We start from the raw sequence: 19472 nt of genomic DNA on the forward strand, positions 1-19472 counted from the left end.
ACTGCTGCAAATCCCTTTTATTGTAAGCTCTTGCAAAATCCATGATGGGGCACACATTGATCTTTGACAACCATTGAATACATTTCCCCAAATCAGTTTCCCATCCAGCTGCAGAAAAGCTTCAGAGGCAGATTAGAGCATGAAGGTGTCCAAGGAGAGCAGTACAGGAATTCAGCTTTGGCTGCTCCAAGCTCTCTATGGATCTGATGCCAAAGCCTGCCTGTCTGATACAACAGCTGCCGCTCTCAAGGTGCAGTTCCAAAAGCAAGCAAACAAAAGCATGTGCCAGGATCACAGAATCACTGAATTGTTGTGTTTTGGAGGGACTTCTCAGGACCTTCTAGTCCAGACTCCAGGCTGCAGCAGGATCAGCTAGAGCAGGTTGTCCAGAATCATGTATTGTTGGGCTTTGGGTATCTCCAGACATGGAGATCTCCAGGCAGGATCTCTGGGCACCCTGAGGTGCCCTGGTGCCACAGCTTTGCTAAGGAGGTGAGGGACAAGTCAGCTGCACACTCTTGGGGACAGCTGAGGAGGAGAGGACTCGTTCCTCAGAGCTCTCTCCTGACATGGGCAGCAAAGCAGCTGCAGGCTCTGCCCACATCTTTGGCCTTTGAGCAGAGCAGGAGGTGCCCTGAGGGACACAGCTGGAAACACACCAGAGAAGGAAGCAGCACAGCCTCTGCCCAGGACATTTGTCCCCCTCTCCTCTGCTCTGCTCAAGCCCCACCTGCACTGCTGCCTCCAGCTCTGGGCCCACAGCACAAGAAGGATACAAAGCTGGTGGAGTGGAGTCCAGTGGAGGCCATGAAGGTGCTCCAAGGGCTGGAGCAGGTCTGCTCTGGAGAGAGGCTGAGAGAGCTGGGCATGTTCAGCCTGGACAAGACTGCTGAGGGTCCAGTACCTCAAGGATCTCCAGGAGGGCTGGAGAGGGTCTTTGGACAAGGGTATGGAGGGACAGGACAAGAGGGAATGGTTTCACACTGATGGAGGGCAGGGTTAGATGGGATATTATAAAGAAATGAATCACCCTGAGCAGGCTGTGGTATGAGTAAAAGTTACCCAGAGCTGTTTTGACTGCCCCATCCCTGGAGGGCTTCAAGGCCAGGCTGGGGAGGGCTTGGAACAAGCTGGTGTAGTGGAAGGTGTCCCTGCCCATGGCAGACAGGTGAGAATGAGATGATCTTTAAGGCTTTAAGGTCCCATCAAAACCAACCCACTCTGTGATTCTGTGATTCTGTGACTTGTGGGAAAAGCCACCGAGCCTATTCTAATGACGATGTGAGGCTTATTGCCGGGGACAGGCGTTGTTGAACAAGGTAACCGTTTTACCATAGAGCTCAGTCAACTTCTCCTCCAGCTTCCCCAGGCTGAGCTCCTCCACCTGGTTCTTGTCATTCTCAGCAATGGCCCCCCAAGCCTTTGCGGGCTTTTCGTTCTCCAGGCAGCAGGCAGCTGACCAGATGTGGCTGGGTCTGTTCACCCTCTCGTTGGACACGGAAGTCTTCCCAGGCACAGCACCCGTGATCACGTAGGTGCTTGTACAGCCCGTGGTCTTTTCAATCATTTTTATATCCTCGTAGACCCTCCACTGTCTATCGTTGAGATCGCTGTCCTGGGGCACTATGTTGGTCAGGGTGAAGGTGGCCATTTTACTCACATCGTTATCCATATGGCCACTGGGATTCAAATGGCCACGGTCCAAACCCTTCAGTCCTTTGTAGTCATCGCATACAGCCTGGCTCTCTTTGATATCTTCTGCAGAGATTTTGTATTGATCTATGAGGCGTTTCTCTGATTCCATCTCTTTGAGATTACTTTTACCTGTGAGCTGGACAGGGAAAAAGAAAGAGGTGTTAGAATGGGGAATGGGAGTAATGGCGAAAGTTCCCCTGGAGGAGAAGTCTCTGAGGGTCAAGATCCCATTTTTTCTCATCTCAGTGTATGAAAATATATGAATCTGAGAGAAATCATACACATGGACCAACCCACATGAACACAAAAGCTTTAAAGAGGAAGTAGGTCAGATTCGGACTGCTCTCAGTTTGACTTGTGACCTTTGTGATCCAGCCTGCAGCCCGTGCTGGGAGCATGGTTGGAGGCACGAGACAAGGAGCATTTCCCACTCCTAGGATTGAAAGGTGACTTTGGTGATTCAAATCTACTTCCCTTTCCTCCTGCCTCCAGAGCCCAAATCTGCCCTGGGCTCTCCCTGGATGCCCTCACACCACACTGTGATTCTGTGATTTTATGTGGGGTTGCTACAGGTGTACCCCAGTCCTGGAACACCAGAGCTTGCCTCCTGTAACCCCATACACAGGGAGAAGTGTCAGGAAATGAGTCCTGGAGCTGAGGTTTCCCTGGGAGGGCTACAGTTCATTCAAGGAGGAACAGTTTTGCTCAGGAAGCAAAAAGATCTCACTGTGAATGGAATCTGTTCCAGCAGTGCTGGGAATGTGTCTCAGAGCTGATCTGGGCCAGGGAGAATTTTCTGCAGCATCACTGCAAAGAAGTTACAAATGGTCAGCCTCTGAGAGGAGCCTGTAATCCCAAAAGAGTCCTGGGGAAAGGAAATTCTCCAAAAAGGGCTCAGGAGAAAATCAACAAAATCCAAGGTTTTTTGGAAGGCCAGGGTCCAAGGTCCAGGAGGAAAATGGCAGGTTGGATAGGCCTTGGAGCATGCAGGTCTAGTGGCAAGTGGCCTGGCCCATGCAGGGGAGCTGGACTGAGATGGTCTTTAAGGTTCCTTCCAACACAAACCATTCTATGATGCTCCAGAAAGAGAGAATGTGGAGGCTGCAGTGGTGCAACACCAGATTAGCTGCTTGAGTTCCTATGCATAAGATGAAAAGATGATTTTTTTCATAACTTTAACAACATTTGGTTCATCTTTAGAGAAACATATTTAGCCTTCCTTTGGACTAGGGCATGTGGCTTCCTTCTCTGGCTCACCTTCCCCCTATGCTGTCCTGCTACTCTGTCCTTACCAATGACAGGAATTGCTTCTTTTTCTCTTCTGCAATTGGCCTGTTCTGCTGAAGTTTGTATGAAGGACATTTGTGAGGGCTCTAGAGCTTGTGCAGTTCTGCCTGTCTGCTGGATCCTTCTGGACCAAGCCTGAGCCAAAGGTGCTCGGGGTCACTGCCCATGGATGGAGATCACACCCTTGTGACTGGACCAACACTGATGCTCCTCACTTTGCAGTGCCAGAAATGTCACTCCAGAAATCCCTGCACAGTTAACCTGGCCCTCTCATCTCCAGTGCCTTTTCCCTCCAGGCTTTGTCTCTGGGCCATCTTACCCCCTTCTGAGTTTCTCATATTTCTTCTCAAATACCAATCACAAAGCCTTTTTAACTCTTCACTGGGAGCAGACAAGCTCTGTCAGGGATGCAGAACTGCTGAGGGCAAAGTGGGGAACAGATCCCAGCAGGACTGTTGGTCCCTCAAGTTTAGCCTCTCCTGGAAGCCTTTTCCCCATCATTTGGGCACCCAGCACAGCAGGGCACAGGCAGGGGAAGCATTTGACTTTGTCATGTCATGCCAAGTAATGGGATTTGCTGTTCCTGACAGGTGAAGGCAGCGAGCTGGGCACCTTTGGGATGTGATTCATCTCATGATCCTGCTGATGTCTCAGGTGCATCAGAGGAACCATGTGGTGCAGGTGTTTGAAGTAAAATGAGGACATTCCCATCTGTGTGTCCATTCGCGTGTGTTTAGAGGGGTAGTAGGAAATACGAGTCGGTATTTAAATGCTGCAGCTCATCCCTGAGTGGTTGGAGGGTGATGTGATGTGGTGTAAGAGAGACACCCACCTGAGGCTCAACAAACCATGATTTAGCTCTTTTGCCTTTAGCAGGGTGGTAGATGTATGCAGAGTACACTGGGATTCTCCCGTCTCTGTCGTACAGGGTGGCATAGTGATACGCGTTCCTGAAGCGCTGACAGATCCAGGCTGGGTTCTTTGGGTTCAGGGCATCATTTGGAATGGTCCCCGCATAGAAGAACTGAAGACAATTATCAAAGGAGTTCAGCACCTCGCTGTGTCCCAGCCAGAGGCAGCTGGCCAACACCTGCAGCAGCAGCAGCCCCAGCATGGTGGCAGGATTTCAGTGAAGGGCTCTTGCTCCCCTGGAAGGCAAATGCAGAGGGACACTCAGCTGGGAGAGAGCAGGTCATGGCCTGCAGCCTTTGGTGCAGGGGGACACAGCTGGCAGAAGAGGGGATTATGAGAGACCAGGAAAGGAGTAATTTCTGTCCTCCTCCATATGGAAAAACCACAAGGGCAATAAGGGTGAAACCTAAAACAGGGTTTAGGTGCCCAGAGGAGGCAGCAGTGGGAGCACTCAGCCTGTAGGAGGAAGGAGCCAAAGCCACCAGGACTGCAATCAGCTCTCCCAGCCAAGTGATCTTGTAACTGAGGCACAGCCCTGGGACAAGGTCACCTTTGCCCACCTCCCTCCTGCTCTCAGCTCCTTCCCACAGCAGACACCTGCACCTGGGCATGGACTCTGCTCAGCCCCTGCCATGCTGAGCTGGGCTTTAATCTCATGGGGCATTGGGCAGGCAAAGAACAGCAATGCTGCACTTCCTGCAGCTCTCTGGGCCCATCCAGGTTCACACAGACACTCAGCTCTTCCACTCAGACCCAATACTGAACCCCAAATCATCCACCTGGGCTCCTGCCTCTCAGCTGACATTGGGCCATGGCTGTCCTGCTGCTCACCTTGCATTTCCACCTTATCCAAGCCCAGACTCTGAACTTGCAGACACATGCAGAGAGCAAAGGAAGGGGCCAAGCAGATGGCAGCAGCAAGCATGAGGGATAACACCTCTATCTTAGCAGCACAATGGCTGCTGCAGTGCAAGCCCTGCAGGGCAGCCCTTGCCCTGCTTGCTTGGGATTCCTGCTGGTGCCCAGCTTCAGCTTTGCTGATTGATTTCCCTGTACAGGCAAAGGCAGCATGGCAGGAATTTCTTGGACAGCAACCTGTCTTGTTTTGTCTTTCTCAGTGCTGATGTGATTTTCAGCAGTCAGTAAGGTCATTCCTTTATGAGAAAACTGCTGACAAGCTCCCTGGGATGATGGCAGCCACATGAGGGGCTTTGTCTCGTTCCAGAGGCAGCTGAGGTTTGGGAGAGCAGGGATGCTTCCCCTTGCATTGCCAGACACTCCTTGGAGAGATTTAATATCATCAGCATTTGCAATAAGGCAGCTGGGACAGGCAGTTCAAAGGGTTCCTGGCAGACAAAGCTGCCACAGCCTCTAAAGCACAAAGCCCACCTTGGGCTGGCAAGGGGCTGAGCTCAGGACAGATGAAGGCTTCACAAGTCACCTTGCACATTTGCCCTTGTCTTCTTCTTCTCCCTGCCCCTCATCTCTCCATTTCCACTGGATTCAGGATGCTGGGCTGCACACAGCCCTGCTCTGACCCAAGATATCTGGTCCTTTTTCTCTTTTCCAGCCCTGGATCAGGAATGTGGTGACCAATGAGCTGGAAACTGAGAACTGCAACTACAAGTCGGGACTTTATACAGTGCTCTGCAGAGCATTCCCAAAGCTGCCCCAAATCAAGCAGAAAAGGGTCTGAAAAGTCCTTCTGCATGACCCACTCCATGAGATTGAAATAAATCTAACTAAGGTAATATCTAATATAACAGATTCATAGAAAACAGCCGACCTTGAGAAGGAGTGGCACAGGATTCTGCTCACAGCCCCAAAGTGGCAGAGGAGTCTCAAATGCCTCTGCTGCAGTCTCAAGACTTTCTAGGTTTATATACTCTTTAGGAAGAGGCAGTTGGGGGATTTCTCAAGCAGGGTTCAGAGTAAATTTTCCCAGGTGTTCAGACCACACCTGTGTTTGTCCAGAGTTTCTTTGCAAGGTCATGGCTGGAGTTTTAGTACTCAATAAATTCCTCCTTCTTTCCTATTCAACAGTTTGATGTTAATTTTCAGGTAAGTTGGCTTGAGTTTCTTTCCCAAATCTTTCCTTCTGTCCTTGCCCTCCTGACTGACAGAAAACACTAAATGGCTGCAAAATTAAAGTGCATATATGAGCTCTGATTGCTCCTTGGAGCTCAGCAACTCCAGCCCAGCCTTTGTCCATATATGTATATTTATTCCAGAAAGTCAGGAAAGATTTTTAATATTGGAATCAATGGTGAGGAAGGAGAAGGGGCTTACCTTCAAGCCGAGTCTCAGAACAGGCAGCTGAACTGTTCCTTCTGTCTTCTCCCAGGAGAAAGCAGTGTTTGAATCCTCAGAAGTGCACCTGCAATATATACCCTTTCAAAAATTTGCCCCTTGTTATAAACAAGGAATTCTAGAGAATAGAGAAGTTTTCTATATTTATTCAGGGGGTATGTGCACACCCACCCTGAAATGTGCTGACTGTTGTTTGTTATAGTTTCCCCAGAATTTCTCCCAACTTTGCTGACTTGCAGCATGGTATGTCAGGATCAGTTAACTATCCACCCAGTCATGAAGTTGCCCTTTCTTGTAAACAGTGAATTCCACAGAAAAGAGAAGTTTTCTATTTTTATTTAGGGATTTTGTTCACAGCCACTCTGAAAGATGTTGACATTGTTTTAGTTTCCTCAGAATTTCTCCCAAATTTGCTGCCTTGCAGCATGGCATGTCAGGGTCAGCTAACAGGGTCTGGTGGCTTCCTTGATCATTTCCTCAATGCCACCAGCTGCAGCTGCTGCTGCTCCAGCACCTACACGTGTTTCTGCTCCCCACAGAACAGCTCTGGGGACATTGGATGGACTGGCCTGACTCTGATACACTCAGATATTCAGTCTGTCCTCCTGCAGCCTCCCAGAACATCATGCCCATGGCCAGGCTACACATACTCTCTTGCCTGGTTGCCATGGCTGTGTGACAGCTCCATCCCAGCAGCCTGGGAAGGAGAAGGCTCTGGGGATACCTCAGAGCACCTGCCAGTACTTTAGGAGTCTACAGGAGAGCTGCAGACAGACTTTGCACAAGGGTTTGGAGCTGATAGGTGTGCTGGGTTCAGGATTTATGTTTTTGACAGTGGCAGGTGTGGGGCTGTGTTTTGGAGTTGTGCTGAACACAGAGTTGATAACACAGAGATGTTTCTGGGATTGCTGGGCAGAGCTTTCACAGGCCAAGGCCTTTTGTGCTTTCTGTACTGCCAGGCTGGCAAGGAGGCTGGGGGTACTTGGGAGCTTGGGAGGAGACACAGCCAGGACAGGTGAGCCCAACTGACCAGAGCATATTCCAGAGCATGGGACATCATGCTGAGGATATAAAGTGAGGGGAAGGAGGAGGAAGGAGGGGGCATTTGGAGTGGTGGGTTTTGTAGCTGGCTTTTGTCTTCCCAGATAAGTGTGAGGGGCCCTGCTCCCCTGGAGGTGGCTGAAGACCTTTCTATCCATGGGAAATGGTGAAGGAATTCCTTGATGTGTTTGCTTGTGTGCACAGCCTTTGCTTTCCCTGTTAAACTGTCTCTATCTCCACCCAGGAGTGTTCCAGCTTTTCCCCTTCCAGTTCTCTCCCTGTTCCCGGTGGTCGGGGAGGGAGGGAGCGGCTGCGTGGGGCGTGGCTGCTGCCTGGGGTTAAACCACACCTTTGGGACAGAATTCACAGAATTCACAGAATGAGTTGGTTGGAAGGGACCTTCGAGATGATCATGTCCAACTCATGCCCCAACATCTAAACTAAACCATTGCACTGAGTGCCACATCCAGTGTTTTTTTTAAACACTTCCAGGGATGGTGACTCCACCACTTCCTCAGGCAGACCATTCCAGACCTTCATCACTCTTTCTGTGAAAAACTTTTTCCTAGTGTCCAACCTGTATTTCCCTTGACGCAGCTTTCGACAAGCTGAAAGGGCTTGATATGGAAGGAGTGAAGGTTTAGACTGGATATTAGGAAGGTATTTGTGACTGTGGGGAGGTGATGCCCCAGCACAGGTTGCCCACAGAAGCTGAGCCTGCCCCATGCCTGCAAGTGTCCATGGCCAGGCTGGCTGGGGCTTGGAGCAACCTGGGATAGTGGAAGGTGTCCCTGCCTATGGGAGGGCACGGAGGTAGCTGGTCATTAAGGTCCTTTCCAACCCAAAATATTCTGTGTTTCAATGACCTTTCATTCACTCAAACAAAACTGGACTCATTTTCTTCCATTTCCAAAAGTCCAGGAATAATAGAAAAATGAGTTTGTTGGTACAACTAGAAATATCCAGAAGTGTGTTAGAGAAAAGGTGGTTTAAACAAACTGGTTGAGTCCTGTGGTTCCTTTTGTCTCTGTTAACCTGGGACTGATGTCTTAAACAAACTGGAGTTTAGCCAGAATGAGGGAAAAGTAGGTCAAGAAGAGGCAGATCTGCTGGAGGTGTGGCAAATTTCTCTTTTCTGATAGGGCCCAACAGTGCTCACATCATTAGAAGGGGCCATAAACCATCAAAGACCTCCAAAGTGTCACTCCAACTCCACAGTGCTGCATGACCCAGTGTAAAATCCCTCCCAGGGGAAAAGTGGGGCAACCCCACATAATCCTCAACTCACAGAACGCGCTGGACTCTGTTGCACAGGACCCCACCCCCAAAGGATCAAGAGTAAGGACATCAAAGTTTCAGTCTCATTGCAGGAGCCATGGGGATATCTTGTGTGACCTGTTGCCACCCTGACTCACTTTTACATGCTCAGTTGTTGTAGAAGTATGTGGAGTGTGATGCTGACACTTTTGCAGGTGTTATGGCATCCTCTGGTTGTGTTTGGACACTGAACCTCCTGCAAGGATGGGCACTGTGACTTTACTGCTGGTGGAAATTTCAGTGGGAAGCAACTTGTGGTTTATAGATGAGGTGAACCTGCAATCCAGCACTGCAGCAAGTAAACTTTACTGTGAATGACTGTGTTGGAACTGAGCAAGGTGAAGGTCAGAGCCCTTACATTGCTGTACTGGTAGCTGGACAGTATTGATAAGAGACCAGTGTTTTGGCTACTGCAAAGCAACACCGTCCCTCTGACATTCCTTCCCCCATCAAAGAGGATGGGAGTGGGCAAGATCCTGGGAGGGGACACAACTAGGCCAGCTGACCTAAATTAGCCAAAGGGATATTTCATACCATATGACTTCAGCTTAGATATATAAGCTAAGGGAGAGAGAATGAAGGAGGGGTGTGTGTGAGTTTTCAATGCTGGCCCTTCTAGAGGAATTGTGCCCTGCTTCCCAGGAAGTGTCTGAACATTGTTGTTGATGTGAAGTAGAGACTGGCTTTTGCTCCCTTTAGCTCTTGCACACCCGGCACACACCCTCCTGGAGTGTGTGTGTGGAGATTCCTCCTTGGAGTGGAGATGCCTCTCAAGATCACCTCTCAAGGCTGAGCCAACGAGATTTAATCATGGTCACAATTTAATCATGGTCATGATCTCTATTTAATTGTTTTTGCTGGTTTTAATATAACTGCTTTAATATATTTGCTTCCATATTGCTTCATAGAGCACGCTATTATACTAATAGCTATAGTTTCCATACTGTGAACTAAAAAATAATTCCGATTAACATATTTTTGCCTTATCATTATAATCCTAAATCATATATAATTACATAAATATGCATAATTTGCAATCCTCAAACCTGTGGGACAAGTTGTATAGAGTTTCAATTACATCTATATAATCCTCTAGATGGAAACAATTGACAAAATCTGGGGCTAAGATTGGATCCAGTTCCCTGAGAAGGAGTTTACCAAGCCAGGGAGTCCTTTCTGCAGCTCATGACTCAACAGGAAAGTTTCTCTATTAACCTTTGCCTGAAGCTCCCATTTGCCCACAAAACCATTTTCAAGGAAAAGGGACTCCCCCCAAGATCCCTAAATGTCCATGGTCAAAAGGAACAACAAAAATCAGAAGATATGTAAAATTCCACAAAGTTTTATTAGTAAATTACACACTTGTCATGGAAATTGTTATGTTAGTCCCTAAACTACTCTATAAGCAAGTGGCAGAGGGTATCCTTTTATATATGAATTTTCCTGACCTGAAAACAGGTTTCTCACTTCCTAATGTAACATAAATATCGTGTGAAGTCTGCTCTCTTAGACCTCCCTGGAAATGAATCAGAGGTCTTTGGGAGCCTTGGGTTGTCTTGCTCCCTTCTACAGTCCATTTGTCCCCATCTATTCTGCTCTGGTAAGTCCTCACCTGCAGGGCTGCCTCCAGCTCTGGGATCCACAACAGAAGAAGGTGACAAAGCTGTTGGAGTGGGGTCCAGAGGAGGCCACAAAGATGCTCCAAGACCTGGAGCACATCTGCTCTGGAGAGAGAGTGAGAGAGCTGAAGGTGAGGGAGCCTGGAGAAAGGACTCTTGGGAGAATTTGGACACCTTATAGTATCTAAATGGTTTTAAATGAGAAAGGGACTTTGGACCATGGTATGGAGTGACAGGACAAGAGGGAATGGATTTAAATTGAAAGCAGACAGGGTCAAATTAAATGTTAAGAAGAAATTCTTTACTGTGAGAATAGTGAGGCCCTGGCATAGGTTGTCCAAAAGAGTTGTGACTGCTCCATCCCTGAAGTGTTCAAAGCCAGGTTGGACAGTGACACAGGCTGACCACTTGGAGATGACCACAGCTAGCCCAAGCTCCTGGCCCGTGCCAAGAGTGGCTGCTCCCTGTCTGCCCCACGCTGGGTGGCAGTAAAGCAGGGCTGCCTCACCCTCAGAGGCACCAAAGCTGCTCTCTGCAGCTGCTGCTAGAATCCTGAGTCAAGGAGTCCAGAGTGAAGGAAAAGAGAGGGATCACTTGTATAGGTTCTCAAAATGCTTTAATCTGACAGGATCCAGGAACAAGCGACAGTTCCAACAGGGTAACAGCATCATAAGTATGGGGGAGGGAACATAGGGAGGATACAAACTTGGACCAATGGTGAGACACCTGGGGGGGGGCACAAGGTGGGGTGTACATCATGGCATCCAGTGGGACACAACAGGGGAGGAGAGCAGGCCAAATAGACCAATAGGCATTCCAGGGATCCAGGATGGACACAGAAGTTTCTGGAAACAAAGGTGGGATTTCTGTGATGGACAAAGGAGGAGGGCAGGGTCTCCCTGAGTGGCAGGAAAGACTCTGGAATAAGGGGTTGGTCTTTAGGAAGATAGACAGGGGAATGGGTGGACATTGCTCAGGGACAAACCAATATGTATGGGGGACAACTGGAACAAACAAATTTGAACTTATAACACCACAATTTCATAACAAAGAAACTTACTAGCACAGGACAGGGCTTGGAGCCACCAAGGATAGTGGAAGGTGTCCCTGCCCATGGCTCAGGAGCTGAGACTACAGGGATGGTCTTTGAAATTCCTTGAAACCGAAACCTTTCTGTGATTCTGTGACATATGGCAAAAGCTCCTGAGCCTGTTCCAGCTAGGATGTGAGGCTTATTCTCGGGGACAGTCACTGTCAAACAGGGAAACCTGTCCCCTCCCATAGAGCTCAGTTAACGTGTCCTCCAGCTCTCCCAGGGTGAGGAGCTCAACCTGGTTCCTGTCGTTCTCAGCGATGACCGCCCAAGCCTTCAGGTAGTTGTTGTCCACCACGCAGCAGGCAGCTGACCAGAGGTGGCTGGGTTTATTAACCCTCCCCTTGGCAATGTAGTTGTTCCCAGGCACAGCACCCACAATGACATAGGTGGTTTTACAGCCCTGGGTTCTCCTGATCATCGTTTGCTGCTCGTAGTTGTTCCAGGCGCCGCCGTTGAGTTTCTCATCCTGGGGCACTATGTTGGTGAGGGTGAAGGTGGCCACCCTGCTGCTGTAGTCATCGTGGTGGCCATTAGGGTTCAAATGGCCCCGGTTCAAACCTGTCAGGTTCTTGTAGTCATGAAGGATAGCCTGGCTCTGGCTGAGTTTCTCTAAGGTGACATTGTATTGATTTAAGACTGTCCACTCTTTTTCCATAGTTTTGGGATAAGCTGGGCCAATCAGCTTGACAGGAAATAAAGAGAAAAAGGTGTTAGTACTGGGGATGAGCATAACTGAACAGATTTCCCTAGAGCAGAAGTCTCTGAGTGTCAAGATCCTGTTTTTTGTCTGCTCCTGATGAGGTACAATACCAGATTAGTTGCTTGAGTTCCTATGAGGAACTCAAAGTGCAATCAAACTGCAATTTTTTTTTTTCAGAAATTAATTTCACATTTAGTGCCTTATATTTAGCTTTCCTTTGGAACACTGCATATGGGTTTCTTCTGTGGTTCATTTTCACCTAAATCATTCCTGCCCTCACATCTCCAGTGCCTTTTCCCTCCAGGCTTTGTCCCTGGGCCATCTCACCCCCTTCTGAGTTTCTCTTCACTTCTATCACACCACTCACAAAGCCTGTTTGACTCTTCACTGGGAGCAGATAAGCTCTGCCAGGGATGCAGAACAGCTCAGGGCAAAGTGGGGATCAGATCCCAGCAGGACTGTTGGTCCCTCAAGTTTAGCCTCTCCTGGATGCCTTTTCCCCATCACTTGGGCACCCAGCACAGCACGGCACAGGCAGGGGAAGCATTTGACTTTGTCATGTCATGCCAAGTAATGGGATTTGCTGTTCCTGTCAGGTGAAGGCAGAGAGCTGGGCACCTTGGGGATGTGATTCATCTCATGCTCCTGCTGATGTCTCAGATGCATCAGAGGAATCATGTGATGAAGATGTTTGAAGTTCAGTGAAGAGAATCCTGTCCAGTGTGTTCATTTGCATGTGTATAGTGGGTTGGAACAAAATAGAAATGGTTATTTCAATATTGCTTTTAATGACTGGAGGGTGATGTGCTGTAAGAGAGACACCCACCTGGGGCTCAACCAGCCAAATTTTAGGTCTTTTTCCCGGTCCAGGCTGGTAGATGTAAGCAGAGTAGACAGGAATACGCATCTTCCTGTCATACAGGGTGGCAAAGTAATACTGGTTCTTGTAGCGCTGACAGATCCAGGCTGGGTTCTGTGGCTCCAGGGCATCATTCGGGGGGATCTCCCGGAAAAAAAACTGAGGACATGAAGTTTCAAAGGACTTGACCACCTCGCTGTGTCCCAGCCAGAGGCAGCTGGCCAACACCTGCAGCAGCAGCAGCAGCCCCAGCATGGTGGAGGATTTCAGTGAAGGGCTCTTGCTCCCCTGGAAGGCAAATGCAGAGGGGACTATGAGAGACCAAGGAGAGGGTAACTTCTGTCCTCCTGGATTTGGAAAAATCATCAGTGCTGTGGGGTTGTGCAGGGAGATGATTGGGGATAAAAGGATAGTGTTACAGGAGAAAATACAGTTGCTCTTCCCTGGATGAAACACAGTCAGCATACCTGGCCTCCCACACACAAGGAGGACTAAATCTAAGGTGGGCCTAAACAGCAGGTGGAGTGGAGACACCATGGCCAGGCTCTGTCAAAACCCTTGCAGAGGAGACACCTTGGTGACGTTTTCTAGCTGATAATCTGTGTGACAACTGAAAACCATGGGAGACAAATGAAGATGTCCTGCTGCTGAATCAGCAACCATGGCAAAATTCCTCACCTGATGCACATCCCCATCCCAAGGTTACTGCAGGTACTTTACTGAGATATTCACCCTCAAGGCATGAGAACCTCTCACTGAGAAAGATGTATGACTACATGCAAACATCATCTAAATGTAAAGAAATAGTATAAAAGTGAATTAAAAATGGAGAGAAGTTATGGAAGACTGCATTGTAACTTCTGGGGTCAGTTGATGGGCTGAACCTGCCTTCTCTCCCTTAGACATGCCTATTGGGTAAGAATCCTACTTTAAGCATGCTGAATGATTACCTCAAGCCAGCTTTTGCTAGGGATTAAAGCTTCTTAGTATGTTGTTCTGAATTAACATCTCACTTTGAATATCTCTTTGCTGTCAGATACTTTCACTGGCAAGCCTCAAACTTCAACCTGTCACAGTTTTATTAATAGTGTTATTCTGTAAAGAGTTAAAGTGAATCCTCCAGGGGCACTGACAGTTTCTGGCAGTGGGTAAAGGTGTGGAGACCCGGGAGGGCTTTCTCTGATTGGTGTGTGACCCTGAACAAGTCAGTCAAACCCTCCAACCCAGAGAACTGGTCAGTGAAGGGTCCCTACCACAGGACACCAACAGGCTGAGAAGGGTTTTGGCTTTCATGTGTCAGTAACAGACTGAACACACACTGAAGGTTTGAGTACATCTCCCTTTTCCACATGAGAGGATGAAATCTAAAATAGGTTTTAGGTGCCCAGAGGATGGTGGCAATGGTGGGGGCATAGTCTGTCTGAGGGGTGTTCCAAACTCACCCAATGCCTAAACAGCTCTCATGGCAAAGTTATCATGGAACTGAGATATGGCACTGGGACAAGGTCACCTTTTCCAGCCTATTTCAGTTGAGCTCAGAGCTCAGCTTTGCACTGGCACTGGAGAAAAAAACCCTTTGACAAAACAGGGCTGGGAAGCCCCTACTTCCAAACATGATCTCATAGAATCACATAACATGCTGAGTTGGAATGGACTCATCAGGATCATTGGGTCCAACTTCTGGCCCTGCCCAGCACAGCCCCAGAAATCCAGCCATGTTCCTGACAGTTTTGTACAAACACGTTTTGTACTCAGACAGGTGTGGTGATGTGACCACTTCCCAGGGGAGCCTGTTTCAGGGCTCAACCACCCTCTGGGTGAAAAACTTCTTCCTGATATCCAGCTTAAATCTTCCCTGACTCAGTTTCAGGCCATTCTCACTCCCTCCTGCTCTCAGCACCTTCCCACAGCAGACACCTGCACCTGGGCACAGACTCTGCTCAGCCCCTGCCATGCTGAGCTGGGCTTTAATCTCATGGGGCATTGGGCAGGCAAAGAACAGCAATGCTGCACTTCCTGCAGCTCTCTGGGCCCATCCAGGTTCACACAGACACTCAGCTCTTCCACTCAGACCCAATACTGAACCCCAAATCATCCACCTGGGCTCCTGCCTCTCAGCTGACATTGGGGTATTAAGCTACATATACCCTTGGCTCTGATGCAAGACATCTGGTCCATTTTCTCTTTAGCAACCCTGGATCAGTAAGCTGGAAACTAAGAAAAGGAACAACAAATGGTGACTTTTTGCAGTACTCTGCAGAACATGCCCAAAGCTGCCCCAAATCAAGTAGAGAAGTTCCTGAAAAGTCTTTTTGTATGACCCCCTCCACATGCTTAAAATATACTTAACTAACTTAATGTCTAACTTAATATCAGATATACAGAAAGCAGCCTACCGTGGGAAAGAGTGGCACAGGATTCTGCTCGAGCCCCAAAGTGGCAGAGGAGTCTCAAATGCCTCTGCTGCAGTCTCAGACTGGCTGGGTCTATATGATCTCCAAGTAGGCAGAGTTGTTAGATTTCCCACAGTGTTTAGAGGGAGTTTGTCCAGAAGTTCAGCCACCTGTGTTTGTCCACAGGCCTCTTGCAAGGTCATGGGTGGAGTTTAAGTGCTCAATAAACTCACCCCCCCTCTTACTGAACAGTTTGGTGTTAATTTTCCAGGTGACTTGGCTTGAGTTTCTTTCCCAAATTATTCCTTCTGTCCTCCTTTACAGAAAGTGTTAAAGAGCTGCAAAATTCAGTGCATGCATTAACTCTCCTTGCTCCTTGGAGAGCAGATGTTGGAACTCAGCAACTCTGACCTAGGCTTTGCCTATATATATTTATTTCAAAGCTCAGGTAATTCTTTAAATATTGGAGTAAATGGTGAGAAAGGAGCAAGAGCTTACCTTGAAGCAGAGTCTCAGAACAGGCAGCTGAAGAGTTCCTTTCTTCTTCTCCCTGGAGAAACACTTGGCTGATCCCTCAGGAGTCCCAGTGCAATGTATACCTGGTCATAAATCTGCCCGTTGTCATAAACAGGGAATTTCACTGAAAAGAAAGGTTTTCTGTTATTATTCAAGGAGATTTGTTCATGACCACCCTGAAGTGGGGTGACAGTTGCTATTTGCAATTTCCTCAGGATTTCTCCCAGGTTCTTGCAGCATCATGTGTCAGGAGAAAATAACTGGGTCTGGTGACTTATCTGTTCATTTCCTCATTCCCCACGAACGGGGACCTACATGTGTTTCTGTTCCTGGCAGAACATCTCTTGTGGCATTTGACTGACTGGCCTGTCTCTGAGTACACCCAGATGTTCACAGTCTGCTCTTCTGCAGCCTCTCAGAACACAATTAGTAGGGTCAGGCTGCATATTTTCCCTTGCCTGATTGCAAAGGCTTTGTAAGAACCCTTATTCATGCAAAGCCTTCTGCTGAGAAGGATCTGGGAGACCTTAGAGCTCCTTCAGTACCTGAGAGTGGTTCACATGGAGAGGAGCTTTTGAGAAAGGTTTGGAGTGACAGGACAACAGGGAGCAGCTTTAAACTGACAGAAGGCAGAGATAGATTAGATGTTAGGATTAGATTTTAGTCTCGAAAAGAGCAGGCTCAGGGCACTCTACAATTGCCTGAAAGGAGGTTGTAATGAGGTTGAAATTGGTCTCTTCTACCATGCCAGTAGTGAGAGGACTAGAGGAAAAGGCTTTAAGATGAGATGGGGGAAATTCATATTAGATGTTAGAAAAAACACTTTTAACTGTCATGTTGTGAGACAGTGGAAAAGGTTGCACAGAGAGGTGCTGGAGTCACCATCCCTGGAGGTGTTTCAGAGGCATTTGGATTTGGCACTGGGTGATATGGATTAGTGGTTTAAGGTTTACAGTGGTAGTTCTGAGGGGATGGTGTGACAGGATGACCTTCAAGGTCTATTTCAACCTTGAATTCCGTCATTCAGTAATTTTGTGAAACTGATTCCTTCTTCTTTTTGGCTTCCCAAGTATTTCACAAGCTTGCTGTGGAGGACAGGACATTTCTGGGTACTGCCAGGGTTAAAGGTCCCCAGGACAGCCCAAGGAGGTGATGGAGGTGGGATTCATGGGGTTGGTCAATCACTCATAGTTCCAGAGACTGGAAAGCTGAAGCAGTGGACATGGGATGAGCAGGAATGAGGATGAGTGTGGTCTCAAGCCCCAGCCAGTGTGCAGAGGTGGGTGAGCAAGTCAGAGGCAGCCCCCAAGGTACTGGGATGTCTTTCAGCCTCAAATAGCACTGATGTCTGGGGAACTGTGACATTATTGGTAGTAGAAATTTCAGCAAGAAGGAACTTGTGGTTTATACATGAGATGACCCTGCAAACCAGCACTGCAGCAAATAATTTTTATTGTGAACTACTCAAGTAGTAAATGATCTGTCCTGTGATGTTCTTTTGATTATGACATTGAATACATTGAATACATTGAATATATTGAACATATTTCCCCAAATCAGTTCCCTGTAATTTTGCAGAAAAGCTTCAGAAGCAGGGCAGAGAATTAAGGTATCCAAACAGTGCATCACAGAAGTTTATCTTTGGCTGCTCAAAGCTTCCTTTATATCTAATGCCTCATTCTGCCTGTCTGATACCACAGGTGCTGCTCTCAAGGTACAGTTTCAAAAGCAAGCAAACAAAAGCATGTCTCAGGATCACATTATCACTGAATTGTTGAGTGTGGGAGGGACCACTCAAAATCTTCTAGTCCATATCCTTGGTCAAGGAGGGTCATCTAGAGCAGGTTTTCCAAAATCTTGTCCTTGCACCTGGAGTGCTGTGTCCAGGTCTGGTGCCCACAACAAGAGAAGGACTAAAAATATACTGGAGTGGAGTCCAGTGGAGGCCACGAAGATGTTTCAAGGTCTAGAACATCTCTGTTCTGGAGACAGGCTGAGATAGCTGAGTGTGTTCAGCCTTGACAAGAAAAGGCTGTGGAGAGAAGTTCAATCCCCTTCCACTACCTAGAAGTTCACCAGGAGATCTGGAGAGGGCTTTTGGACAAGGGCATGGAGTGACAGGACAAGAGGGAATGGTTTCACACTGACAAAGGGCAAGGTTACATGAGATGTTAGGGAGAAATTCTATACTGAGGGGGTGGTGAGGCCCTGTCACAGGGTGAGCAGAGAAGCTGTGGCTGTCCCATCCCTGGAAGTGTTCAAGGCCAGGTTGGATGGGGCTTGGAGCAACCTGGTGTAGTGGAAGGTGTCACTGCAAAGGGAAAGGGATGGAACAAAATGATCTTTGAAGTCCCATAAAACACAAAGAATTCTGTGATTCTAATGGCATGTGGGAAAAGCTCATGAGCCTTTTCCACTCAGGATATGAGGTTCGTTAGGGTGGACAGGCACTGTGGAACAGAGAAACCTGTCCCCTCCCATAGAGCTGGGTCAAGTTGGCCTCCAGTTGTGCCCTTGTGAGGTTCTGCACCCGGTTCATGTTGTTTCCAGCAATGACCGCCCAAGTCCTCCTGTTGGCTGTGGTCTGGCAGCAGGCAGCCGACCAGATGTGGCTGGGCACATTAACCCTGTTATTGGAGATGTAGGCGTTCCCAGGCACAGCACCCGTGATCACGTAGGTCGTTGTACAGCCCTGGGTGTTCTGAGCCATCGTTTGGTTCTCGTAGTCTTTCCACTGGCCCTTGTTGAGTGTGCTGTTCTGGGGCACAATGTTGGTGAGGGTGAAAGTAGCCCACTTGCTGTTGTTGCCACTTTGGTGGCCATTGGGGCTCAAATGACCACGGTCCAAACCCTGGAGATTGTTGTAGTCTTGGTTGATAGCCTGACTCTGGCCAATTTGCTGTAGAGTGATCTTGTATTGATTACGGATGGACATCTCTGTATCTATATCCCTGGAATAAGCTGGGTTGATCAGCTTGACAGGGTAAGAAGGGGAAAAGGTGTCAGTACTGAGGATGCATGTAATGAAACAGATTATCCTGGAGCAGAAGGCTCTGATGCTCAAACTTCCATTTATTGTCATCTCAGTGTATGAAAATGTATGAATCTGAGAAAAATCATACACATGGACCAACCCACATGAACACAAAAGCTTTAAAGAGGAAGTAGGTCAGATTCGGACTGCTCTGAGTTTGACTTGTGACCTTTGTGATCCAGCCTGCAGCCCGTGCTGGGAGCATGGTTGGATGCACGAGACAAGGAGCATTCCCCACTCCTAGGATTGAAAGGTGACTTTGGTGATTCAAATCTACTTCCCTTTCCTCCTGCCTCCACAGCCCAAATCTGCCCTGGGCTCTCCCTGGATGCCCTCACACCACACTGTGATTCTGTGATTTTATGTGGGGTTGCTACAGGTGTACCCCAGTCCTGGAACACCAGAGCTTGCCTCCTGTAACCCCATACACAGGGAGAAGTGTCAGGAAATGAGTCCTGGAGCTGAGGTTTCCCTGGGAGGGCTACAGTTCATTCAAGGAGGAACAGTTTTGCTCAGGAAGCAAAAAGATCTCACTGTGAATGGAATCTGTTCCAGCAGTGCTGGGAATGTGTCTCAGAGCTGATCTGGGCCAGGGAGAATTTTCTGCAGCATCATTGATATGAAAATAAAAAACATCAGCTTTTGAGAGGAGGCTGTAATCCCAAAAGACTCCTCTGAAAACTAAATACTCCA

At 48.2% G+C, this 19472-nt stretch overlaps 2 protein-coding genes across 8 annotated transcripts in view; both read right to left on the reverse strand.

The window, feature by feature from the left end:
- LOC129119812 (endonuclease domain-containing 1 protein-like) lies at positions 1-6331 on the reverse strand. Of its 2 annotated transcripts, none has more exons than XM_054632009.2 (3): positions 6184-6331; positions 3815-4130; positions 1-1831 (listed from the first exon to the last, which is right to left on the reverse strand). In XM_054632009.2, exons 2-3 carry the CDS (start codon positions 4094-4096, stop codon positions 1289-1291), a joined length of 825 nt encoding a protein of 274 aa, XP_054487984.2. In that variant the 5' UTR covers positions 4097-4130; positions 6184-6331; the 3' UTR covers positions 1-1288. The 2 variants fall into 2 exon arrangements, with proteins under 2 accessions (XP_054487984.2, XP_077035390.1); XM_077179275.1 differs by lacking the exon at positions 6184-6331 and adding an exon at positions 5681-5750.
- A 3557-nt stretch (positions 6332-9888) lies between these two features.
- Positions 9889-19472, reverse strand: part of LOC129120120 (endonuclease domain-containing 1 protein-like) — a 164111-nt gene continuing 154527 nt past the window's right edge. For all 6 annotated transcript variants that reach the window (XM_077179270.1, XM_077179269.1, XM_077179271.1 and 3 more), the window contains 3 exons: positions 15728-15869; positions 12804-13124; positions 9889-11959 (listed from right to left, as the gene is read on the reverse strand). In XM_077179270.1, coding sequence (XP_077035385.1) covers positions 11414-11959; positions 12804-13091 — 834 coding nt within the window. In that variant the 5' untranslated portion in view covers positions 13092-13124; positions 15728-15869 and the 3' untranslated portion in view covers positions 9889-11413. The remainder of the gene's footprint in view (positions 11960-12803; positions 13125-15727; positions 15870-19472) is intronic.

This window comes from Agelaius phoeniceus, chromosome 5 (assembly GCF_051311805.1).
Source record: "Agelaius phoeniceus isolate bAgePho1 chromosome 5, bAgePho1.hap1, whole genome shotgun sequence".
Lineage (NCBI taxonomy): Eukaryota > Metazoa > Chordata > Aves > Passeriformes > Icteridae > Agelaius > Agelaius phoeniceus.